Source organism: Limanda limanda, chromosome 2, assembly GCF_963576545.1.
Source record: "Limanda limanda chromosome 2, fLimLim1.1, whole genome shotgun sequence".
Classification (NCBI taxonomy): domain Eukaryota; kingdom Metazoa; phylum Chordata; class Actinopteri; order Pleuronectiformes; family Pleuronectidae; genus Limanda; species Limanda limanda.
The window spans coordinates 32,593,875-32,620,587 of record NC_083637.1 but is presented as its reverse complement, the minus strand read 5'-3'; the positions used below and the strand labels follow the sequence as shown (position 1 = coordinate 32,620,587).

Sequence of the window (26,713 nt, the reverse complement as noted above, 5' to 3'; positions counted from 1 at the left end):
CAACTTAATAGGCAGTCAGTTGATAGAGACCAAAACAGAGCTCAAAGATAGGGGGCATTGAGATTAGATTTAAACATAAATTGATCATCTTACTATCCAGTGGAGGACTCTGTGATGGAGGCTGTTTCTAAATGATCCCAGGCCTAGTTGGTATTTCTGTTTTGTTCTATTATGTATAAACCAGCATATACATCAATACTAATATATGTGCAAGTAGATATTTGTCAATATAAAGATGCTATGAAAATAATAATCTTATTTTCACCTAGTGTGTGGGTGTTATACCTCATTGGTCACTAACTGGGCAAGTAAGGCCACAACATTAGAGTTTTTGTTAGTGGTTAAACTGATGACCTAACCTCTCTCTCATAGGGCTTAATAAGGTCCGTCATTCTCTCTGAGAGGATGTGATGTGCTGTGTCAAATATAATTTTAAATTTATTGTCTTTTATGCTGACAGTGCTCACAATACTTTATTATCTACCTGCTGCTGCTGTTACACTGTGTGTGTGTGTGTGTGTGTGTGTGTGTGTGTGTGTGTGTGTGTGTGTGTGTGTGTGTGTGTGTGTGTGTGTGTGTGTGTGTGTGTGTGTGTGTGTGTGTGTTAGTCTGTTTTAAGCGCTTTGAGGGCAGAAACAGACAGAAGGCAGTGCAGGACCACTGCCACTATGTCATAGAGTACCAAGAGAAGAATCAAACTCCAGCAGTAAGCCTGTAGGAGACAAGAAATACATCAAACATTTCAGCAGCGTGATGTGACTTAAGTGACATGATCCAGACTACAGTATGAATAGTTTATTCATTTCATATTTATATGTATTGGGACTAATATAAACCAAGAAGCTCCTTTTCTCTCACAAAACAAGTATGACCAGGATGATTTGACTGTTTCCATGCATCCGTTTATTTCTCCTTGTCACCATCACCACACCAATCTCTTCATCTAGTTTTAGTACAGTTTACTGGTCAGCTTATCTGTCTGTCCTTTTATCAACTTAAGATCTTTCCTTTTCCCTCTCCTTTTATTTACATGAAGAAAACAGAAGACTCACCGTCAGGAGTTCCCCAGGACATCCATAATATGATGGTCTGTAGTAATGGTCTGATGTATCGCTCACACACACATCTTCATTTTTCACAAGGCTGAGGCTGTAACAGTACAGGCAGAAGGCAAGCAGTGTCCCCAGCAGGCCAAGCACATTACTGTAGGCACAACCTCGAAGCTGTGGAAGATCCATCACTGTGAGCTTTTCAGTCATACTGTACACTGACTACACATACTGACACTGATGTTCTTCATCCATCCATTTTCTACCACATCTAACAGGGAGAGCGGGAGCCAATACAAGCTACAAGCTGAAATTACAGAAATAAATAATAAATACTTATTTTAGTTTCTTCAGCCAAATCCAATACAAGTGAAGTAAATTGTGACCACTCCTTCAAATGTATTAAAACCACAGAAAAAAAAAGTGAAATGCCTCCGTACTGCTCCTGTGGTGTCATCCAAGTTGTTTTGGATTTGGCTGCAAAGCTGTTTACCCTTGAAACTCCAGCAGGGTTTTGTGGAATGTTACACTTCACCCACCCCTCCATCGGCTCAGTGGTGACTAGATAATAAGTGAATTTTCATTATTGTCAGCTATCCCTTTAAGTTATGATTTGGTTATAATATAATCATTTTGTATTTTTTAATTATATCCTTTGAAACTTGGGCTTATGTGAGATTTTATGGGTCAATACATTTCTTTCTATTATTGTCTTTAATTTGTCTGTAAACTATTTACCTCTTACACCATTGCACATTTAAACTTTTTATACAGTTTAAGTTGAAAAATAACTAAATAAACAAAGAAAGACCAAAATTGTTCAGTCCAGACAACAAAAGACAAAACAAAAGGTTTGAGAGGAAAATGTTCTCTCCCCTCCAGGAACCTGTTTTCAGACTGGATATAGAGGAGGTAGTGATAGCTGAGACGTGAGATCAAAATCTCTCACGAACCCTTTAGATCAGCTTGCTATGAGAACATACCAGTTGTCTGCTGGGGTTCTTCACATTGGCCATGGTAAAGGATCCTCCTGTCACAATCTGCAGCGCGTGCACACACACACACACACACACACAAAAACACACACAAACACATTATATTGGTAGAATCGATTTTACACTTAAATAACCCTCCTCCACGCATGGATAGATTTAGTTCTTTAAGGGAGTTGTAAATTATTTAAATAGAATTTGATTCTTCAGGCTAAGCATACCAGCAGTCAGACTAGAATAAGCATCATGTGTTACGTACGAGAACTCCTAAGACAACCGGCATTATGAAGAGTTTTGGCAGAATATGATCAGCATAAGCGAGGGGGACTGACAGCACAACCTGGAAGAGCCCCAAGAGGATGGTCACCACCTACAGACACAGATTTATCTGGCATTACACCCATACTGAATAATAATTTATGGTAAATATGACTTAAATTCAAATGATGTTAACTCCATCCAATCTGAGTAGGGTCCGATTCTTACCCCGGCAGTTTCAGGGTCAAACCAGGTGGAGAGGCGATGTAACCTGGCTTCAACTGTTGCCCCTACTCCCTCTGAAGACATTTTTTACTGCAAAACAAGAAACTTAAGTCAGATACAACAGTAGATCTTTGTGAAGAGTTGCTTTCCACAAAACAGACAAGTGAACTCTGACTTTGCAAGACTCCCTCAAACATGTGACTACAAACCTCAGTAGATCCCATCATGAGCAGAATGAAACTGTGTGTGCAAACCCCTGTAGTTCTCTAGCAAGATGGCAGCAGAGCATAGAGGGGCTGAGTCACAGAGAGGATGACAGTGCACATAATGGAAAGGAGGAAAACTTAAAAACAACAAAGCAACTTAGTTTACAGCTGAAGACAAAGGAAAAATGTACCATAAATGTACACATTCAGTATATATTGGTTCATTTCAAAGAGTCTCCAGTAAAAAAAAAAAAGATTAAATATTCTATATTAGAATATACAATGACATTTTGAGCGCACAGCCTTAGATTTAGAAAATTATATGAAATAATAGGAAATATAAATAACGAGAATACTATACAAACATTGAAATATTCAAATGTTAAAAAAATTAATAATGGCAATATAAAGGTATGAAAGGAAATGATATAATCATGTGTGAGCAGTGTGACAGCAGCAGATAGTGAGCACATCACTGACAGCTTAAATATAATACGGTGGTTAAAATGGTGCCTGAGATTTATGTTACATGGAGAGAGGGGGGTTGACATGTGAGTGTAGTCATGATGTCTTATTCTAAAATACAAATCTAGTTATTTAGTGTACTGTGACAACCACAAACTGATTGATGAATGACTACACTGACTATTACTGTCAGTCATCTTCCAAACATCCGTAAAACATCCTGTCTGAATAAAATATGGTGTTTTAATGAAATAATAGAGGGGACATGTGTAATGTTCTGATATAGAGCTACTAGTTGCTGTGAAATGGTTTTTCTTCAACACCACCATGTGGTACACGCGACTAATTAACACTGAGTTATGATATATGTTCTCTCTTTTTGTCCCTCACATTGCAATATGATGGATACATAACTACGGAAAGGTTCATTTCAATGAGTTAAATGAAATGCATGAGGGATAATGCTCATTATTTGAGAATAATGCCGTAAAACTGGTAACATAAACAATAATGAGCGAGAAAGAGGGGGAAAAAGACATGAGTAGATGTGAGGAACAACAGAGACAGACCACATGACCATGAGACACAGCACGGCTGGAGACGGCAGAAGACAGTGGGAAGCCAGTAAAACTAAGTGGCATGTGTGTCCTGTTTGTGCAAGGGGATTGAGAAATAGTGACTAAAATGAGGTAGTGAAAGAGAGAAAAAAGGAAGAGAGAGAGGGAAAGGGAGAGAGAGTTCATCAAATCCACATGTCTCAACCCTCTTAGGAAAGACAGGAATGCTGCAGGATGAGAAGCAGATGTGGAGAGGAGGAGGAGGAGGAGGAGGAGGAGGAGGGAAAGAAAGAGTGAGGAGAGTGGTGGGGGGGGGGCAGGTTGATGATGAAATAATCAACTGACAAGGCCCAGTAAAAGTGACAGGAACAGTTTTGTTTGTATTAATCAAAAATCAAAGTCCCTTACTTCGGCTTATGCACACACTTTTTACTTCCCGTTTCAGAAGAAACAGATGGGTTCTTTAATAGGAGCATTTGGGGTTTTACTTCTGGTTTTCATGCGGAACACTATATTTTAACTGAAATAACTATATCAGAAGTAACAATATGTTCCATGTGATACTAAACACAAACTTTTGTGTCACACATTAGTCTTGTGCAATGATGACAAGAGATGATATTTGAATATTCAGTTTTGTATATAACTGGACAATATTTTGCATTGGAGTCTTATATTGCACTGGCTCGTTCATGTTAATAACAGATTAATTGTTGCCGGTTGCGCCAGTTCGTGGACATGAATCGAATAATGATAGAAATATTTTTGGTCGAACAGTTTGTATTTTGTTTCTTAGGTATTCAAAAGTTGCACTAAATTACACTAAATTGTAGTGTCTATACCAAACATCACTAGTAGATCTGTAGATAGACATCTGTTAATTGTAGCTACAAACTGTAACCTAGAATCTAGGTCCTAGATGACACTAACCTCCCCTTGAATTAATCTTTGCAAGCATATAGGTCGCACATTTAGCAAAACCCAACAAAACACAAATGTATTTTCTGAAGTGTGGTCGTGTTTTATAGAATGTGTGTATAAATGTTGTGATTTCTACACTGTTGTGTTTCATGAAATTTAGTTGGATTTCCTGAGATGAATGGGTTTTGTCAATGGTTGTGTTTTGACCTCAGAGCCGATGTAAAAGACAGGGTACATAAAGCTACAGGCAGAGCGGTAAAGGGTAAATACAGGTCCAGAGAGAGGGTATATACAGGTCCAAGCTATATAAAGGTACAGAAAGGGGGTATGTAAGTAAGGGGTATATAGAGGCACAAGGTATATACAGATCCTGCCAGCTGAATGCACACAGGTACACATGTCATGTAAAGATGTCATGACCTGACAGACCTGTCTATATATTTAATAGTTAAAAATCAACCTTTTATAAAACATCAAAAAATGATTCAGCATGACAATTTCAAGTTTGTCAATGTAGAGCAAAGATTTGTATTTGTAAAAATAGAGATTGCATGAATAAAATCTGTGACAATATTGTTGATGCTATACAAAGACAGTGAAACATGTGTGATCAGATACATAAAGCAGAAAACTGCATGGAAGGTTCATTGTGAAGCTCAAGTTACAAATATGATTGGCAATAAGAGATCTGAATGTAATGAACCCCCTGTCCTCTCATTGGATAGTGCTTTTTGGCTGGATTTTCATTGTCCAATCAGATTTGGGGGTAAACACATTGTTAACCTTAGTTCTTGTAACTTGAGCCTTACACAGGGAACTTTGACTGCAGAGTTTTACACAGGATTTGTATGTGATTGTAGATGGTGACAAGAGCACCTCCTTTTTCACAGTTTCTTTGTGTGACCTCATCACCCATTTATATTATTCTGAGATTTAGTCACACAGTATCTTTTTTTTAATTTCTATTTCTACATGTGCACATGCTTCATCAAATGCAAATCATTTCTACACATACTTTATAAGAATACAAATCATTAACACATATTGGTTTATTTTTAAGATTCACAAATAGAGAAGTATGGATTAACATCCCTTCATCCGCTCAAAACGTGGAGCCTAGACAACAGGCGTCACCAGTGAGGATACGTTTTACCACTTTAATCTGTCTGCAGCAATATCACAACAACAGTAAATGCGCCACTGCTGTACTTTCTGCAGGCCTTCAACTGTGAACTCGTAACAACAGTGTCATGTGAAGCAGCTACTTACCTCGACTGCAGCTTTTCGGGGGTACCGTGATGTGTGGGTGGCAGCAGGAGGGTGTGAGCATCACATCGAGCAGAAACAAACGTCTGGATTCTATGTCCTGCAGATGAACTTTTCACGGTGAAAATTCCCGACAACAAAACGTTTGCTGTAAACCAGCAGAGGAAGAGAAGGAGGAGCTCAGCTGGATCTCAGCCATTTACGGACAATATCCCCCCTCTCTCTCTCTCTCCCTCTCTCTCTCTCTCTCTCTCTCTCTCTCTCTCGTAGGGAGGTGCATTAAAAACTAACGAGCGGTCGACAGGATCCTACGAACGAGGACAACTTTGTGAACCTTTCTGCAGAGAAGAAAAAAGGTAGGACTGAGAAATTGTGTGTTTTCTAATGATAAAGTCCGTTACATGGATGTCCTGATACTGATGGAAGAGGGGCTGGTTCACCCACACACAGAGCTGCGTTCTTTTTTTCAACAATCCAAAACAAATGAGCTGCAAATTTACGCAACACTGTCAATCTGTGCATGACGGGTCATCCCGATATCTGCTGGACACATTACAGCAGCATATTATACCCTTCTGTAATCCATAGGATGTTTCGACCCACACCAGAATAAAGAATTGAGATATCATACTCCGAGGACACATTCCACAGCTTTTAGTGTTCCTTGTGCCCCAAAAACAATTCTGCCTGAATTTGACAATCAAACTTCAGGAAGTCCCTAAATGCATATTTCACCCTTTTAGAGAACTCAAATGTCCCAGATTACCCAAAGCATGCTGTCCCACTTTATAAACTATATTTGAGAATGTACTACATGATAGAATCAGCCACAGTCCTGACAGAATCAAACATTATAAGAGGAGGATTTATAGCAGTTGTACTAGGCTCTTTATTTGATATCACAAGAGTTCACATATGAAATGAAATGCCTCACACATATTATCAATCACAATCAGGACTAAGGAAGCCATGTTAAGCATTCTGCTTACTTCCATCAGACTTGTCCGAGTTGAATAGCAGTTCAGCTGGGTTCTCTGTGTGCAGTTATATCAGTATCAATATATCAGCCAATCTGGTGAACAATGCAGATTTCATATCAAGTGGTAGCTACTATGTTATCTGATATGACACTTGACTCATCAATAGTTTTAGTGTTGTCCCCCATATACAGGAACAATTTTAACTTTAAGGTTGGGGTTTCACAAATTATATGCAAAAAATGTAATATGAACATCAGAGTCTTCTTTTCATGAACGCTATAATCAGGATACCAGCAGGTAGAGTAAACCAAATACACCACAAATGTTATCTTCTTAATCTGTTCACCCACACCAATACTACATAACACACTCAGTGGGGTAGTGATGCCTGGAGAAGTGGGTATATGCTATTATGTAATTCAAATACAAGTCAGCATTTTAGGAAAAATAACGTGTTGTGGGTGCATTTCAAAACTAACACTATGTGACAAATGTTACCATATCATACTATTTATAAATTACTCAACTGTGTGATATTAGCATGGTTTACAAGGTTCTGCTATTAAAAATGTTCACGGTGGCTGAATACTTCATCTGAAGTTGAGGGTTAAAAAAGCACAATATGAACAATTCAATGTTGTTGGCCACACCCGTGCTTTTTCTGTTTGTGATGGAGAAAGGTCGGCAGCTCTTGCAGATCTCAACAGCTACAACAGAAAGCTTTTTGATGACCCGGCAGTGAACTCTGCTGTCATCTCCAGGTGATGGCAGTGGCAGTCTCTAGGGATCTGACGGTGCAGGTGCTTGAGGATGTGAATGCTGTCAAGCTCACTGACAGACAGCAAGTCCTGCGAGCTGCCGTCCAGAGGGGAGAACCCAAATGTCTGGGGGTGAGTCTCAAACTGTGTGTGTGTGTGTGTGTGTGCGTAGGTGGGGTGGTTGATTGTTCTGCAAAATGTATAAACCATGATCAGTGAATAACTTTCTATACAACCTTTTTTCCAGATGCATTTAAGGTCACCTTTAACCTTGACCTCTGAAATCACTGAATCAAAGTGGAAAAAATTCCCCAAAGGCGATCTTTAGATGTCACATTTAAACAAAACAGTTCCATGCAAAGGTAACACAGAAGAAGAAAATCAACACAGGAAGACAATTTATATGCAAATGAAAGCGACATAAATTATTTAGGGCTGGGCAAGTTAACTCGTTTTAATCGAGTTAACTCGCAGTGTTCATATTCAGGCAACTCGTTTTAATCGAGTTAACTCATCACTTATTTAACTCAGACAATTATTTTATCTGGCATTAACTCAGGTTTGATTATTTATTGTTTTATTGTGAAAGTCAGGCTTTTATTTTGTGAAAGTCTGTTGTTGACTGCTGCTTCAGCAGACTACGTTAGACGCAGGGAGGAGTATACATGTTTCATAACGAAGAGGATAACATTAATGCCCTGGCAGTGGCATTGAGCTTTAATTTTGTATTTGCTTTGATAACATTGTTAAGTTGAGATTTACACTGAATATTTTATTTAACTGCTACTGTATTAAATGCTGATGTTAAAAGTGTTTGCACAACAAATGTTATGGCACTTTCGTTCATTTGGCAGAACATTGAAAATAAAATTGTGCTATACACTACTTTTTAATTAATTATTGGATTTTGCGTATACAAATGCGATTAATCGTGATTAATCAGGGAAATCATGCGATTAATCGTGATTAAAACTTTTAATCGTTGCCCAGCCCTAAAATTATTAGCAAGTTTACTTTTTTGTCAAGAAGTGATTCTGTTGTAAAATATAAAATGCTTCTCAAACTCGATTAGAATCAATAAATATGTTTCATGGCCTGTGGATAATTGTTTTCAACATTCCTCTAAAGTGTTCATATTCAGGCAATTATTATGATTAAATGTTGATTTTCCTGCAAGTGGTTAGGACTAACAGGCTTTATATTTCTCACACAAAAAGGATCAGCACAACTCAGAGTAGTACCCAGCACAACACAAGTGTCTTTGCTATTTTCAGGCTGATGCACTTATTTTCATTTGCTGCCATGTGAGCACACAAGGTCGTGTTAGTCTTAAAATGAGGGTTGGTTGGTCAGGTGCATTGTTAGCACAATGACAACTTGAGGCAGTACAAAACAATAGCGCTTGCCTGATGTTCTTTCTTCAGTCATGAGTTATAAGTACAGAATGAGTACAGATAAAACAAGAAATGAAAGATTAAATTGAATGAAAAATAGGATAGTATGGATAGTAGCAAATGCTGAATGAATAGAATGCCCTTCCAAAAGCCATGATCTATAAGTTGTTCTGTGCTCTCTGCCGTTGCTAGCTTTGAAATGCATCTCCAATATTTATCCATGTTTCACCCAGCTTTCATAAGAATGCTTTTGAGGTTGGATAGAAAATGATATCCTTCTGTTCAGGTCCCATATGACTATAGCAGTTAAATACCAGTGGGGCCATGTATGAGATGAAATCTGATTAAAAGTTTAGAGCAAGTTGTGTCAGGATGTGACAGTAGCTGTGTTTTCCCTGGGTATATTGTGCCATTTTTGGTGGATAAAGCAAACTACTGCTGAAAAAGAATTGACCCATTATGTTCACTCTCTGGTGTTCACAACTTTTTACACGTGCAGTTTGTAGAGTTATTGAACTATTGTGAATGAGTTTAGTGTTTCGAGATATGCATTCACTTAATATAGAGCTGAGAAATGTTTGGAGAATGAGCTCTAAGGACTGAGCAGGGTCTAAGTGACTGAACCTGTAATAAGAGATAAACAATGCAATGCTTGATATTGTGCAGACAGTGTTTCTGTGTAACTACATGAAAGTGGGTCTTCTGGGACTTTGCTCACTGGCCTTTTATCTTTTATGTTAAGTAACTAGCATTAGTATGCAGCAAGGTGAGTATGTAATGTATCCCCCAATGACCCTACCCCAGCTGTTACAGACTCTGTATTTAAAAATGGCATATTTCCATAAACTCGTCATTCTTTGATATAGTACAGTAAAATCTGGCACATATTGAGTTAGGCAATTAGAAATACTACACATCTCCAGGAAATGAATGTAAGCCCGTTGAAACACAGCTGTGTGTGTGTGTGTGTGTGTGTGTGTGTGTGTGTGTGTGTGTGTGTGTGTGTGTGTGTGTGTGTGTGTGTGTGTGTGTGTGTGCGTGTTTGCGTGCGTGCGTGCGTGTTCTAGGTGAGTCAGGTTATGCTGGGGCTGATGGTCATATCCTACTCCATTCCGCTGCACGTCACTGAATTGACTGAGGTTGTCACCCTGGGAGTTCCCTGGTGGAGCGGCCTGATGGTAAGTTTGTGTGTGTGTGTCTTCACGTACACTGACATAATGACAACAATGATAATACTATAATAATTCTCATTTCATTGTAACCTTTTTATTTCTTTTTGGGTCGTGTGCTGCCAGTTCATCACAGCAGGAGCTGTTGCAATCAACTTGGACAAAAACTGCACCATGAAGACTGTGAGTCCATCGACGGAACATACACACACATGCATGCCTGTACACAAACACAGCCTACACCCACATTAATACTTTTGTTTTAAAACGCATCACTTTTGCTACGTTTATAACTCTGAGACTGTTGGAAACAAACACAGACGGCAACATTCAAATCCTGATTGATTCTGACTGTTCACGACTCGACCACCAACGGTGAATACAAAGTGTTGCAAACACTTATTCTCAGTTCCACTTCATCGTCGGTCCAATAAAGACATCCCTGCTCTTTCTTTTCACCATCACTGTAAGTCGTATTTTATGCATCTAAGCAACAAACTGCCAAGCAGACATTGTGTTTCCTGTTAATAGTGACTAAATGATCATGTGTTGGTATGGATGAAGATTATTTCTGATGCTGAGTTTAAACACTTGCTTGGAGAGAGATGATTTTTGTTTTAAAACAGTGTTCATGGTGGAATCATATTATTGTGGATGTAGCCACAGTCTCAAAGTCACCTCCTTCCAATATCAATGATGCATCCTGAGTCTGTAAACACTTAGGTATTAGTCTATATCTAAGGGGTCCAGGAACAACATACATCTGGATAATAAACACCGAAAAAAAGATTCACGTTTGTGATAGAAATTTGACCTGGTGAGACTTCTGAAATAAGAGATTCGAGAATAATAGTCTTTCAAGAGGATTTTATACCTGTGTGTGTGTGTGTGTGTGTGTGTGTGTGTGTGTGTGTGTGTGTGTGTGTGTGTGTGTGTGTGTCTCCTCGAGGTCTTGGTGGCGGAGATTCTGCAGATATGTGGCTCTGATGTCATCCTTATAGTTTCACACAGAGAAATAGTATGCAAAACCAGAGATAACCAGAAATTCCCAAAGATCCAATCTAGGACATCATTAACATGGTGATAAGAAAGCAACTGCTGCTTTTGTGGAAAGAAAATGAAATAAAACACTTTCCTGAGCAAGCAAGTGTAGGAGGCAATTAGCTTACACGGATCATCCTCGGAATCAGTATCAGTGAGCAATTCGGGCGACGGTAAGAGCAGCGCATAATCCTCGGCAGGAGTTATGATAATTGGAGTGGAGATGGATAGAGAATAGAGTTTGGTAACCTGTAAGACGAACAGAATATAATTCTTTAACAATTTTGCCAGAAGTGCCAATGGAGTGTGTGAGTCGACCACTTTCTTTGGGTAGAACATGAAAATCATCTCTCCTTATCACAGATTGAGTCGCAACAGAATCAACCAAAAACATGATTTGCATACCATTGATTTTTAAAGCATACTGTGGTAGTTTCTCAAAAAATGCTATGTCATATTTGGCATATGTGCTTGTATAGTAATTTCTCACTTCTTAGCATGTGATGGCTTCTGATATCAGTGTGTGTGTGTCAGTGACATTTGATCTGCCACTTTCATGTATGTGTGGTTTGGGTGCGATACCGTGCAGGCGTCGAGTGAGTACGGGTTTTCACTGCTATCTCCAGGCCCCCATAAGCAGCCGCACCTTGTTCCTCCAGACACTCCCGAGCCACATGCCCCCTCGTTCCACACTTGTAGTAGGTGTCTGCATCCATGCGGGGACCGCCTCTGCCTCGTCCTCTGAAGCCACCATGTCCTCGGTTGAACTTGCGGCCTCTGCGCGTGTTTGGTTATTGTACATCAAAAGAATGTCTGTGAATCCTGAAGTGATACAAGTGACACAAGGTAATTGCGGCCATGTGGAGGTCTTTTTCAGTCTTATCTTTCTTGCTTTTTTGTTGAATCTTGAGGTTTTCTTCAACATGCAGAGCATGTCGCCGAACTTCAGTCAGTTTCGCTTCGAACCAGGCAATGCAGCTGCGTCTGACAGTCTGTTCTATTTCAGGACGGAGGCCATTGATGAAGTTGTTTCGCTGTTGTGGAGCTGTACACTCTGCAGAAGGTTAAAAGTTCGTTAGCAAAACGTGAACCTGAATCTTCTGGTGATGGCAGATGACTCATGGCTTCTTTAATGTCAGATTCCGACCAAGGACTGAAAACCATCATCGGACTTTCGGGTCCGACCACCTCGAACATTGGCAGAGTTGTTGTCTTGTGACACCAGCACCAGTGTAACAGGTGGATGTCGGCTGAATCTGTGCCCAGCTCTTGCTACGGGTTACAGGAGGTCCGTTGCTGCTGTCTGCTCTTCCGGTTATGTAGACTGGTGGATAGGCATTTTTTGTTGGAGGAATATAGGGCGGAGGTAAGACAGCTGGGCTTGGAGTCTCTTCAGGTCCTTTGACACGTGTACACGTATTACCCTTTAAGACGTTATCCTCACCATGTATTCAGATTGTTTAACGTTACAATGCTGAAAAAAGCCATCCACCAGCGTTCACAATATACTTTTCCTAGGTCCCGGACCTTAGTAATTTTGACCTGTCCTGGTATGACGTTTGTATTAGCAGACTTACATCAGATAGAAATCAAAGGACCCATTTGTGAGGTTTGTGATGGAAATTTGAAATTTGACCTGGTGAGACTAAAATAAAGAGATTCGAGAAAAATAGTCTTTTAAGAAGATTTTATTCCTTGCAAGGAAGGTCAGACAGTCATACAGTGTGCGATGAGCATTCTGCAGAGGGAATGACAAAGTAAGAGTTGCAGGCGTATGCTTTTTATGCAGATACAATGAAGGAATGTGTGTGTTAGTGTGTGTTTATGTGTGTGAAAGGAGTGAATAGTGAAATCCTAGGAGATAAGACACACCTGCTGAAGGCCTCCTCGAGGTCTTGGTGGGAGACAAGCATTCTGCAGATATGTTTCTCTGATGTCATCCAAATAGTTTCACACGGAAAAATGGTATGCATAAGCAGAGATTATACAACCTTGGTATAATGGTAACATTTTCCATTACACAATCAAGTAACTAAAACAGTCACAAAACAGAAACGGGACACATATTTGAATCAGCTACAACTACTAGTGATGTCGTGGGCCACAGCAGTTCGGTAAATACATGAAAAAGCCAGCAGCCACCATACAAGGGTGTTGATAAGTTCATGGAGAGATCCACACAGTCTCCTCTGACATAATACCTGTGGTTGGATACATGGGGAATAATTATTAGCTGATCAGTGTCTCATTTGTCTGAAGCTTTACATTGTTTCTTTTTATGTATGGGATTGATGTAAGATAGATGTTTCAGTGCAGATAACTGATGACTGAGCAAATGAAGAGTTGTGACAGAAACTGAGGGCGGCTTGTTGAAAAGATGAGAAAAGTTGCCAGTTGATGGGTGAACTTAACAGAGTTAGTTACCACATTAACTAAGTAACTATGTCATCTCTGTTTTGAACCTGCAACTCGATGGGAGTTAGGGGCTATGAACAAACCTGCTTCCTGGAAGTGCTTACCCCTAGTGCAGGGGTTGGCAACCCCTCTGCAGTGGCTCACTGTAAAGTGTTGTGCATGAATTATATTTTTCGCCAATAATGAACTGAACAAATCAGTTTTCATATGATGAACATGAGGGACGTTCACTCCAATGAAAGTGAACTTCAGTCGCGTTAATTTTTTTAAATCATCGTATCAGGACTTCATGTGAAATACCAGGAACGAGAGAAAATGTGTCTGTGTGTGTCCCCAGACAGCACACACACACACACACACACACACACACACACACACACACACACACACACACACACACACACACACACACACACACACACACACAGAGGCCCCGGGGCTCTACTCAGAGACACACGCAGTGAGATCAGAGCATGGCCACGTGAAGCATCCGGTAAGTGACCTTGTTGAAGAACAGTGGTAACAGTGATAACACAGAGATCTCTCTGGTCACAGCTGCTCAGTGATCAGAGCAGAAGCTGGAGTTTCTGTGTCCTCCTCCACTCTGACCTGCTCTCACTATAACATTTTGTGTTCAGTACAACACGAGAAGTGACGCTCACAGTCAGGACTCAGTGATAAAATGAGAGGAGCGACATACAGACATGATCCGACACCATCGAACACATGACCGTACTTTTGTCACCTTAATCATCCCTAAAAAAAACGGAACAAACAAACATGAACTAGTTCATTTTAATCTGCATGAACTTAACTAGTTAATTTCGAGTGTGAACTGGCACAACACTGAGAATAACTATATATAAAACTTTATAAGATGTGTTATCAAATATGTTTTGCGGCTCTAGACAAATTGTATTTGGTGGAAGAGGGGGCCAAATGGCTCTTTTGATAGTAAAGGTTGCCGACCCCTGCCCTAGTCCTACTGCAGCTGCTGCTCAGCTTACTACTGCTACTTTTCTGCCACTTCTAATGTTTGAATCAATTACATTTTGTGTTTCAGCTGCATTTGTGTTTGATGGTGAGTGTGGTGTCCACTGTGCTGTCAGTGGCGGCTGTGATCATCTACTCTGTGGACATCGACAAGTACCCTGTGGTGGCCTGCGTCAGAGGGGCAACAGAGAGCTGCACTGAGAAATACTTCGCCATGGTTGGTGTCAGCTTCATTTCATGTCATCATGCTTTCACCCAAAACAACACAACACAACTGCAACAACAAAAACTGAAAGCTTAGAAGTGTGTGTGAGGTTGAGAGTTGGTCTGGTGGAAAGTTTGAACTAATGCTGGGCTCCTCTATGACAACCTATAGATTAGTGAAAGTAGGTCAAAGACACGTTTTATTGGGAGAATTTAGACTCTAACCGAGGCAGCCTCTTTGTATCAATGAGGCCCATGACACTGGAAGAATTTTCAACAGAATTTGCCACAGAATTTCGGAGACCCCAATCTACAGAGCACATGTATGCCAGTGTGTAGCTGCTTGCACTGACATGTACTGAACTCTGCAGATCTTCCTGACTTTTTCAACAGCGGGTGTATGTGTGAACGAAAATGTCAGAGTGAGGGCCTCCAGACCTTCTCCAGTCAGTCCCCTTGCATAAAGTCCAACGTAGCAGATATGAGAGCACAGCAGGAGATCCTCCGCAGGATTCACAGTGAGCGAGTGGCCGTGTTGATGAGGACCTTACAGGCGACAGACGCACAAATGGAAATAACTAAAAGAAAACAACTATCTCCGAATGACGAAGAATATAAGAGAGTTTGTTGTGATGATGGCAGACGCCAATGTTGATGTGATGTAAATAAAAACACGTGAGCTCTACAGTGGAATTTATACACTTCATCCTGTCTCGGCCTGCTAAACCTCACCTGAACGCTCCGGAAATGTCTATGTTGTTGTGAACGTGCCTGAGTGGAGAATCTCCTGCTGCGTTGTGCATTTGTGAAAGGCAAACTCTGAAGAAAGTCCGGAATCAATTCTCCACACATCCTCAGGAGGTCATATCTGAAAAAAGGCTTGTGTGTGTGTGTTGCAATTACAAAAGTTAATGTGATTGCTGTGTGTCCTTTACCACAGAGGCTGAGCAGAGGACTGAAGTCATCCCTTCTTCTCTTCACTCTGGCACAAACAGCCATCTCTGCTGTTCTCAGCTTCCTCCTCTTCAGACAGAGGCGCAGCTTTGGACAGTACACTGTAAGATTCATAGACTTCTTATTTATTAGCAAAGTCCTGACCAATCTACTCTACACAAATTCCTATCACAGAATGACACAACCTCACTGTGTGGGTCGCCCTGCTGACACGGCTGTTATTACTTCCACTTTTATTACCACTTCTGATGTGGCAGAGGCTTCTTCCTGTATTCAACAGGTTCATGTTGTTTTAATCATATTTTTACATGGCAATACTTTTATTTATTTTTGTATTACCCTGAATTAGTTGCTGTGTTTAAAAATTTGCAAAAAATACATCTGAACTTCCAAATAGTGAAAGCCCTAACAAACTACACCACATAGAGCTTTTATCGCTCATATGAAACATCTGCTTCACTGAATACAAACAGCTGAGCCTCCTACTCAATTCAAAGGAAAAGGAAAATCAGGTCTCTGTGGGATTCAGTGTGAGCAACAAAAAAAAAAAACTCAAAAACAAAACCTATTTGTCTGTTCTGATACAGCTCATCACCAGTTGTAATAATGGTACAGACACTGGTCAAAATGCAAAAACAGTCAGTCAATCTGTGTCTGCTGAAATTACAGCTGTTGTTTGTCGACATCATGTGTTTACTTCATTAATTTCTTTTAGATTTTATCAACTAGCATTAGATCGGCAAGACCCCTGCAGACTTCTTTGTAAAGTCTGCCGTTATAACTTCACAGAATCCTCAAAAGATCAGCACAGAGCTGCTAATGTTACTCTGGACTCCCATATTTGAGAACTGCCATCTTGGGCTAGTGACGTCATTAGGAGTTGAGTCCGCACAGAGAGAAGTGGACCCCTCAATAAACATTCAAGATTCAAGATTCCTTTATTGGTCCCACACACATGCACAGACACACACAGCCGTCCAAGGAGCTGACTCTCTTTCTCTCTCTTTGTCTTCCATAGTCTCTCTCTGAAGCTGCTCCATCCACCCCCGAAACACTCATACCCCCAAATCTGCACTGACCAATCACCGGAGCAGTAGAGGGGAGGGATGACGTCTCATCAGGGCGACCGATCCGCTGTCATCATGTTGGGTTGTTGATTGAACCAAGGGTGATGGATCACCTCTTGTTCCCATTGTGTTTGTCTACTTGTCTGCCTGTGCCTTATCCACTGTGGTACCTGAAATGTTGTGGAGCTCAGGAGCTTCTCTTTTCAAATGTCTCTTGTTTTTATTAATGTCAACGTATGTCAGTACTCTTAAGCCAAATGATTCCAAACTTCAATCAACAACAGAGCTGCCTTATTAAAATAAGAAAGTATGAATAATAAAACCTTTTAACATTGGCGGAATGTTTAAAATATGAGCCTTTATCAAATTAATGGAAGGGAACAGAAGAAAGGTAGAAAACGCGTAGTCTGATCAAGAGACTTTGCTCTTGTGTTGTAAATCTTTTGTGGCCATGAAATGTGAAAATGTATCCTGTGAAGTGAAGCAAACTGTCTGGGAGGAATGGGAAGCAGAGGGCAGCCATGTGTACAGAGAATTACAGGGGACTATTTCAGTTCCAGGCAAAAAGGGCCGTGTGTACCCGACATTGAAAAACCGAGCTTTCCCCCAAGAAACACATGATACATGATGGACACCCTTCAATAAAACCACTCCAACAATAGAGCTTTTAGCAGAAATGTATTGATACTGTATTGATGAATTGATATTATAATGGTAGTAACAGAGAAACCCTTCCACTTTGTACAGGAGTAGATCATCTGTGTGTGTAACAAGCAGGTGAATACTGTCTTTATAAAAAGCTTTAAAATAACAGTAAAATACTCCGCCACTTCATCAGTTTCAGCATTACTTTGAGATAAACAATGTTCCTCACATTTTAAATAGATGTGTGAAAGGCACAAAGTATACAGTATCATGTGCACTGTTTTTTTTTTCTGTATTCTTCGTTAACACCATGTTGAAATATGTTTATTAATTGTGTTCTAACTCTGATAAAGTCTGCATTATTTTATATAAAATAAAATCATATATACATATGGATTAAACCCATGATCCTCAGAGATTCATTTTGTGTTGTGTTTTTTATAACGTTGTTTTTTTTTTTTACGTTTGAAGACGTAATTTTCTTTTTTCGGTGAACCATACCTTTAAGGTGGTGAATAAAGATTGTCATGGAAACGTGTTGCACACTCAACCCAGCAGGGGGCAGACGTTTCTTTTCATTGACCACTAAGTTTTTCCACATCCTGTTGGAAAAAGTTAGTCGTTACCCGGCGGCTGTTTACTGATTCATAAAATAACTTTTGCAGTTCATTGATCACTGACGTGTCCCACTGAGGAGTGTGTGTTGTCATCATGTCCTCTCAGTCGAACCCCACATGTTTCAGCGGACCGTGTGTGTGTGTGCTCGCCCTCCTCTGCGTGGCCGTTTCGGGGGAGAAAGTATTGGAGAGTCGCTCCGGGATGATCCAGGAGCTCCGGGCAGCCCTGGCTGACCTGGCCGGCGAGGGAAGGACCTACCTGGGCAGACTGGCCGGGGAGCAGACGGTGCTGTCGGTACAGAAGGTCAGAGATGGAAACCACGTTGTTAAACGTCAGTAGAGCTGAGTGCAACAGTGTGGGTGGCGCCATGAAGGCTGCTGCTTACAAGAACAACTCAAGGGTCATGATAGAAGCACCAGCTTTCTTATTGCAACACCTTTTCACGTTCATGAATGTAAATGAACCTGTCAGCGACCACTTTTCATAGGTGTCTATCATGTATCAATGTGTCATCACCAGTGTGTTCTCTGATGTGTCAGTGGAAAAAGCAAAGGGAGCAACAAAAACTTTATTTCCTGTTTCGAGTCTTCTCAGCTTTATTAATACCAATGTTAATACATTCATCAGAACACCGAAATCAACATCTGAATTAATGCAGAACACTTAGTAGTGATTTATTAATGCTTGTGATTGAATGTGAATACACTGAATACAGTGTTATAGTCATCAGTTCTGCAGTTACTTTGATATGAATAACTCAGTAACATATCACTATAAGTCATACAGTGATCTACAAGTGTTAAACCCTGAGTATTCTTCATGGAGGATTGACCCAACCTGGCAACCCAGATGCTGTTGTTGTGTTATAAAGCCTGATATTTAAGTGGCGCAGAACATATTGATGTTAATAGAGGTAAAGCAGCTTCAGTCAACTGTCTTCACCAATAACTGCAAATAAAGATGGAAGACATGACAGCTCCCCTTAAGTGAAGCCAAAACGCCCCCTATAGGTCATTAACCCACCTCCTTCATGTTAGTAGATGGGACATGGCCTAAACTTAAAAATCAAAGTAAACGTCACATAATATTTTCACAAAGATGGTTTGATTTATTGCATTGAGGCATGTTCAACTATACATTGCTCACTAGTTAGATTTTAAAGGGATAGTTCACCAACAAATGAAACTGCCCTTATTATCTCTATGTTGGAGTGCACAAAACACCCTAGGAGTTTTAGGGTAAACAGTGTTGCAGCTAAATCCAATACAACGGAAGTATTGGTAAAACATTTATCAAATGTAATAAAACAACAAGGAAAAAAACATAACATGCCTCCATACTGCTAGTGTGGTGTCATCCAAGTGTCCGGAAGCCCAAACATTCATATTGGACTCGAAACAGCATCATATACACCAAGTTTTACACAACTGGGAGTGGCTAAGCTAGTGGATGTAGCAATGCTAACTTTCACCCTTTGTGTGCCCTTGGGCGAGAGCTTGTGTGCAGTTTGTGTGCATTTCCGGTGTGTGCGCTTGAACGCAGCTGGAGACGGTGTAAATAATGCGGTGTGAGTTGAATATGAATGTCGGGGCTTGCGGACACTTGGATGTCACCACATGAGCAGTATTGAGGCATGTTATGTTTTATTCTGTTTAATTACATTTGAAAAATGCAAACCAGTACTTCAATTGTATTGGATTTAGCTGCCACACTGTTTACCCCTGAAACTCCTAGGCTGTTTTGTGCACGTCAACACTTCACCCGACCCGCTATTGGCATAGTGAGGAGTAGATAATTGCTCAAGTAACATTTTTTGGTGAACTATCCCTTTAATTTGTTATTTGATGCCATTAAAGGGGCTGGGACATCACGATTGACTGCTGATTGGTCAGGCGATTTAATGGTAGGTGCCTCGTTACCGTGGCTTCATTACATGATCACCAAATGACATCACAAGTGCGTGATGTCGGCGCCGGTATCCAAGATATATTGGCTTCATTTTTACACAGTGAGGAAGTGGGAGTCTTCCATCTTTATCGACAATCATTGATCATCTTTATGTACAATCATTAATCTTAGCCCCCTCCCCCCTCTCCCCCTTCTCCAGGCTTTCTCTCAGGTTCTGAGTGTTGTTGCAGGGAGTTTTGCCAGTGGTCTTAACGTGCTCCTACAGTATGTCTCACAATTCCTGCAGGCATCTGGAATTCAAGGTAAGCATCTTTGACAACATCACATTTACAGTTTTGTTTTTTTTGTTACAATGGCACGCACCAATGGGCACATTATGAACAAGCAAAAACATTGTTTGGCAAAATTGCTGAAATTCCTTAGATTTCTCTGGGGAGGTTTCAGCCGGCAGGCTGAGTGGGGACACCCCCTCCTCTGAATGTCTCATAAATGTAAGAGTTATCACCCTTTAGAATAAATAGCACTCAGCAGTAAAATAACCTACAGTGTATGTCCCTGCATGTGTTGAATAATCTATTTTCCAACCAGTCTAGTTTAGATAATATGCAAACAAATAGACAGGCAGGTTTTCAAATATTTGAGCGCAGCAGGTATGACAAAGCAGGTCGTCGATGCGGAGGTTAAAACAGAGGTTAATATTCAGACACAGTAACAAATCTTCAGAATACAACAACGGCAGAGAGGTGAACACAAGAGTCTCTACAACAACCGTTGAACAGCGATCTGACAGAGTCTCAGTGGAAGAGCTGGTATTTATATGCTGCTGAGGTCATGGAGATGATCAGGTGATGAAGTTCAGGGCTGTTGATTGATTGTCGGGAGAACAAGAATCCAGCAGCCACGCCCAGCCAACAGCTGCACCAACAGGATCAAGAAACAAACGAGGACAAGTCAACATGCAGCAGGAAACAAACAAAGTGATGTCTTGTAACATCACATGGACTTGTGCTTGTCTTGGCTATTTTTCATAAACCAAACAGTCAGTGTTAAAAATAATCAGCTAATTGATCGGTAATAAAAATGATTGTTAGTTGTAGCTTGTTTCGTTTTATGATCATTGCCAAAAAAGACTTAATGAGCATGTTGAGACAAGCCATGTCAAAAGACACCTAGTCTCCGGTTGTCATACCAAAGATGTTTCCAGTCAATGCGGACTAAAACCTCTATGCTGTCCGAGATCATGTTTAAAGTGTAACACTGTAAATCCTGTATTCAGCTTCGCTCAGTATCATTTAATCATGTCATTCTATAATGTAGTTTAAGTGGTTATTAATAATGAGTATTTTTTCTCTATGAATATATACTGTATATTATCACAAGTGTTTGTTCATTATCACCAACTAGTCTGTTAGCTACCAGTTATTTTATCTTTATAGACCGATTCAAATAATTTGTTTTATTCATTTTTACACTCATTTAGAGGACATCAGCTCCTAAGAGGGGACATTTGATAGATTGCATCAACAAGCAGCGACTGAAACATTCAACTGATCTCTGATCTTTAGTATAAAAGGAACAAACAGGACACAACTGTGTCCAAATGAAGATATTTAACTGATTTGTCTACTAAACCGGGATAAATGCAGTGTCTGATAATCAAGCCAAGATTCATAGTAGATTAAAGTTAATCCTTAAAATGTAATGCTCATCACTGATTCCAGGACAGGTTTGTCCTCAACACTCATTCAGATGTTAAATAGGAAAATGATACTACTCTGAGATTATTTAATTTTTTTTATATGAATATTGGTTTAGTTTAACACGGGCCAACAGTTTGACCTAATGTGAATGCTCTCGTTTTGAAAAAGTTAAATGACTTCATCATCTTCAATGAACACACAGCCAGAGACAGTGAATTAAACTCAGATATTATTGCAGTTTAACTGAAGTGTTGTCATCGTATTCCTCTTCTCCACAGTCGTCTTCCCTGTCAACAAAGTTACTCCAGAGGGGCTGATCTTTTTCGCTCAGTGGCTTCTCGTGGCTCTCCTTAGCTACTGGCTGGTCTCCCTTGCCTTCTGTTTAGTTGCCTCCACTCTGAGGCGGGCCCTTTGGCTGCTGAAACTGGGTGTGGCCTTGGCCTGTTTTGGACTCATCCTGAGAGACCACAGCGTGGGCACAGAGACCATGGCCATCCGATTGGTTGTCCTTGTGTGCGTCTGCGTCCTATTGGGCGTCGGGACCTCGAAGGGCCCTGATATGTCTGATAAAACTGCTCACCTGGAGGAGCAGGTGAAGATCCTGGAGACGCGACTGCGAGAGATGGAGAAATGGACAAAGTTGGACTGAGCTACACATGATGAAGCACTGTGGAACTTCAAGAGACAAACCTTTTTACACTTCACGTTTTCTTTGTGTTCAAAAAGAATTGCATTTCTCATGAGCTGTTACTGACACAATATACTTACTCAATCATTCAAGGCAGCAGATGATACTGTAAAATGCTTACCAAGAACCTGATGTCCCTCTTCTTATTTCACTCTCAGAAGGAAAGAAAATGTGTATATCTTTGGGAATTATTAAAAAAATGGTACCTCAACTCTTGAGAACATTAATAATACTACCAGTCATATGTTTTATCATAATGAGAAATCATGTAGTCTCAGTTTTACACACAGAGGTTATAGAGGGCTGGTCTGATTCAACATGGTGCCTACTCCCATTTAAGTCTGTCAACCCTTTTATACAGAGAAGCTGCCATACTGCTTTTACACTCCCACCACACACACACACTCACTGTAGCGTTGTGGCTACATCCCGCCAATCTGGCTCTGTCTTATACATGGACATGGACTGGGTCTGTGGCTGACTCCACTACTGACATAAAGATGTAACAATGCCCCATCCCCATTCCATGATCATACCAAATCACATAACAGGCTGGATGTGTTGTGATGGGTCCGTGAGCCCAGTCCATTTTATGGCAGACAGCAATACCCTGTCATGTACACCCAGAATGACAGGGTGAAATAGAGGGCTGGTAAAGAGTCCGACCGGACCAGTAAAAACTTCATGGATTTTTGCTGGTCTACCCAGCCACTGACGTTATGGCGTTTCTCCCAGGTATGTCCAGTGTGTTTGAGAGAGAGAAAAAGATGGAACCTATAAAAACCAGAACATTCGGTTTATTCCCCTGCCACTGTCATGCTGCAGTTCACGAGGCTTCATGCTGTCCACTCGTGATAGAAATCGACAGAAACATTGTTCGTATCCATGTATCACATGCAGATTCACAGATCTTTCATGGTCCATCATATCAGATGTTTGTGTTGCTACATGTTTACTGGCCACAGGACAAAGCAACCTTCTCGCCTTTCCCAATCATTCAAAAAAAATCGTACATTGGAATTATGTGTTGAAGCATGTGAAAGGTCTCTGTCCAAACAAGACTCCGTTCCAGGCCTGAACGGCTTTGAACTGTGTGGGTGGGTGCGTGTGAGATGCTCTACCCTGAGACAGACAATAAGGCAGCACAACTTCAACTGGCTGTGCTGTGTCAGTTGCCTCAAAGGCACAACACATGTTACCACATGGTCTATTCATGCTAATCCTACCATTTTCTTGTCTTGACTTGGCTGCTATAAAACAGATTTAATGCTGGGGATTTTGATGTCTGCTTATTAGATACACAGGTATGGATTATTTTTTACTGTTGGAGATGCTACTCTTCTCTGATTATTTTCTATATATCTCTTGTACTGTATCTGTTGAGCTGTTTGTTACTCTCTGGGGCAGAATAAATATATTCTAATCAAGAAAACTAACTGTATACAGCTACTTTTTTTTTCATTCCCCTTCCTGTCAAGACATCCCATTATCATATTTTTCTTGTGCTGCTTTAGCAAATGAAACTGTCCCTATGCCTCTGTGTACTTGGTGCAGTACAATGTGTTGTTTTACCATCTTCTCTGTCTAGATCAGTGAAGTGCAACCATTGGTTAAAGTAGGCCAGCTGTGCACATCTTCCCATCAAGCAGTGGTGAGGAACTGGCTGCTTGGAGGTATAAAGAGACAAATTTGATCTGGTACATGTCATAATCCATAAACACTAAATAAACTACTCTGAAATACAAATAATGACAGCAAATTGTTTTTCTAGAGTTTCTACTCAGTTTTACACAAGCACTTCAGTTGAAGGATGCTGATTCCTAAGAACAGTATCGGAACAGTATCATATATTAATTTGAGAGGAACTCCAGAATGCCACTTTATTCAGATGTTAAGTTGCACATACATGTAAAGCATGAAGAGATACAAAATGAGAGGTAAGAGGGCCAATGTCAGAGTTCACTGGCAGAAAGTCCAAAAGTGGATGTGGGGCTCAACTCTATTACCACCCACAATTATCAACTACAACTACACATTTGTTACATTTTACACAAACACATATATATATATATTTATATGGGGACTAACTGACAAACCAGTCTTGACCCCCAAACAAATCTAAAAGGCGTGTTAGAACATAAGGTCTGGTCAAAATTCCCTCAACCATATGGTCCAATAATTAAAATGGTCCTCACAGAGATAGAAGTACAACCTAAAAACAAGATTTTCATTAATGAAAACACAGTATGTCTTCCTGCTTCTACGTGTTAAGAACATAAGATCTAGGACCGAAAGCTAAAAACCGGAGTTTGTTCTGCTGTCCAAGTGAAAGTCCAACCACAGATATCGATGGAGGAGAAAAGAGGCCACATTCACCTTCATGCTAAAAGCAGCACCACTGAAAATCATTGTCCCTAGATGTTCGCGATCAAAAAGCTACATTGTCTCTAGTGTGATTTGTCTGGGTCCAAGTATCAAAAGCTGTGTTTGGATGATGAGTAATAGGTTATGGAAGGCATGAGGTCACACTGAAGGCAGTCGAAGTGGTTCATCTGGTTGCATTCTTGTGGTTTAGCTGTTTACAACAGCCACACTTGGCAGCAAACCAGTTCATTGGAATCACAGTGTTACCATCAGAGGATTTGGGGCTTTGTATTGACTTGTAATTTGACTGGGAAATTCTGTACAAATCCAAAGCACTGACTAATACAAACTATTAGCATATCCTGAATGAGCTGACCTAATAGGAATATAATCCAAAAAATGAGGTAGCTATTGTTTTATCAATTCCCTGTCATAATATATGTATGTATCTGTAAGGCCAGAACTAGCTTGACCTAAGGGGTGCTGCTGAGGGCCCAGGCTTGATTTAAAGTCGTCCCCAAAACCCCCGGTTCACTATTTACCAGGTGGATTGTGATTTGCCAGTTCTAGTCATGTGTTAGCTAGGGCCTGTGCTTAAAGAGTCGTGTAGGAAAAGTTTCACAAATTCAATCCTTCAGTTTCAAGAAAACAGAAAACCTGACACCAGATACAGTGAACCTGCGAGGCCGCTGGTCCTGTTCACACACTGATCTGTCCCTGACCAGGTTTATATTTGACCAACAACAAAAATCACTAACAGTCAGCCAATGTTAGCTGACCAGTCATTCAATGCACAAGTAAACTGCATTAGAAAAATAAAAAAAACTGACATTCTGCAACATAACAGACCCCAGAGAGAGGGGAGCAAAACTCTACTGTCGTAATAATGACACAGTGCTGCTCCCATTGTGTAACAACACACTCTTTGTGTTGTATGTCTGGTCCGTCAGTGAAACCTGTCATCTAAGATATATAGGGTTGCAAAGAGGCGGAAAGTTTCCGGTAAATATCCGGAAACTTTCCATGGGAAGTTAAGCTCGGGAATTTTGAGAATTTTGAAAAAAAAAAAAAACTACGCAAATTAAACGCTGAGCAATAAAAACATCATTCAAAACTCTATTTTAAAGATGTATGGAACGTTGAGTTTCAACCCTCCACTGTGCATTCTTCCATCACATGCACAGATAACTCCCAGCATGCTTCACTCTACAGCAGGGCTACTGAGGCCTGCTGTAGAGTGAAGGACTAGTCAGGTAAGTTTCCATGATATTACTGGAGAAAATATATTAGCATGCTGATTGAGGATTGTTCATCTGTTCATCTAGACTATTTCCATTCATTTATCCATCAATTGTAAAATATGTTTACAGACGATTCCAATTGTTTGGCAAACTATTTATATCTCTGGCATTGCATTAGTGTTTTTTTACAAACTTTTTTCTCATCTTATTCTACAGAACAATGCCACGTGCACTCTCTCATGTGTGGAGACATTTCACCCCATCCAATGTAGAAGGAAAGGCTGTGTACATTAGCAAATACTGTGCAAAGGCCTATGTAAAGAATGACAACGATGCAGAAGCATAAAGTCAAGTGCCCAAAGTTTCCTCAGGGCTCAAATCAGCCTATGACACAACAAAATGTTTATATGTATGTCTGTATATGACAAGGTAAATACAGTTAGTATAAATTTCCCACAACATTTCCAGTTTATTCCCCTTAATTCCCATGGAAAGTTTCTAGCTTTGAATATTCCCGGAATTTTGCAACCCTCAAGATATGTTTGCTGCTACTGCAGAGTGATTTTCAGCCAGTCTTATGTGACACAGATTCCTGGTTTCCTTTTGCGACTCCTAGCATTTGACTTTTGAAAAAA

At 40.4% G+C, this 26,713-nt stretch overlaps 3 protein-coding genes across 3 annotated transcripts; 2 read left to right on the top strand and 1 right to left on the bottom strand.

Annotated features, from left to right (window-relative positions):
• Positions 1-573: 573 nt before the first annotated feature.
• Positions 574-6,145, bottom strand: si:dkey-9i23.16 (uncharacterized protein LOC571915 homolog). Its single transcript, XM_061090815.1, has 6 exons — positions 5,943-6,145; positions 2,528-2,614; positions 2,301-2,411; positions 2,033-2,089; positions 1,053-1,223; positions 574-712 (listed from the first exon to the last, which is right to left on the bottom strand). The coding sequence occupies exons 2-6, from the start codon at positions 2,606-2,608 to the stop codon at positions 605-607; spliced, it is 528 nt and encodes a 175-aa protein (XP_060946798.1). The 5' UTR covers positions 2,609-2,614; positions 5,943-6,145; the 3' UTR covers positions 574-604.
• A 63-nt stretch (positions 6,146-6,208) lies between these two features.
• Positions 6,209-17,975, top strand: tmem176 (transmembrane protein 176). Its single transcript, XM_061090805.1, has 7 exons — positions 6,209-6,295; positions 7,681-7,809; positions 10,139-10,249; positions 10,367-10,423; positions 14,760-14,906; positions 15,834-15,950; positions 16,866-17,975. The coding sequence occupies exons 2-7, from the start codon at positions 7,684-7,686 to the stop codon at positions 16,923-16,925; spliced, it is 618 nt and encodes a 205-aa protein (XP_060946788.1). The 5' UTR covers positions 6,209-6,295; positions 7,681-7,683; the 3' UTR covers positions 16,926-17,975.
• A 200-nt stretch (positions 17,976-18,175) lies between these two features.
• On the top strand, positions 18,176-22,684 carry tmem109 (transmembrane protein 109). The gene is made up of 3 exons (XM_061091528.1): positions 18,176-18,480; positions 20,285-20,387; positions 22,064-22,684. Exons 1-3 carry the CDS (start codon positions 18,271-18,273, stop codon positions 22,432-22,434), a joined length of 684 nt encoding a protein of 227 aa, XP_060947511.1. The 5' UTR covers positions 18,176-18,270; the 3' UTR covers positions 22,435-22,684.
• Positions 22,685-26,713: the final 4,029 nt, after the last annotated feature.

Coding starts and splice junctions, on each gene's coding strand:
- si:dkey-9i23.16 (XM_061090815.1), bottom strand. CDS start 2,608: ATGTCTTCAGAGGGAGTAGGGGCAACAGTTGAAGCCAGGTTACATCGC. Junction 2,412..2,527: donor TTGACCCTGAAACTGCCGGG/GTAAGAATCGGA, acceptor CTGTGTCTGTAG/GTGGTGACCATCCTCTTGGG. Junction 2,090..2,300: donor CGGTTGTCTTAGGAGTTCTC/GTACGTAACACA, acceptor CACGCGCTGCAG/ATTGTGACAGGAGGATCCTT.
- tmem176 (XM_061090805.1), top strand. CDS start 7,684: ATGGCAGTGGCAGTCTCTAGGGATCTGACGGTGCAGGTGCTTGAGGAT. Junction 14,907..15,833: donor CTGAGAAATACTTCGCCATG/GTTGGTGTCAGC, acceptor CCTTTACCACAG/AGGCTGAGCAGAGGACTGAA. Junction 15,951..16,865: donor GCAGCTTTGGACAGTACACT/GTAAGATTCATA, acceptor TGTCTTCCATAG/TCTCTCTCTGAAGCTGCTCC.
- tmem109 (XM_061091528.1), top strand. CDS start 18,271: ATGTCCTCTCAGTCGAACCCCACATGTTTCAGCGGACCGTGTGTGTGT. Junction 18,481..20,284: donor CGGTGCTGTCGGTACAGAAG/GTCAGAGATGGA, acceptor CCCCTTCTCCAG/GCTTTCTCTCAGGTTCTGAG. Junction 20,388..22,063: donor GCAGGCATCTGGAATTCAAG/GTAAGCATCTTT, acceptor TCTTCTCCACAG/TCGTCTTCCCTGTCAACAAA.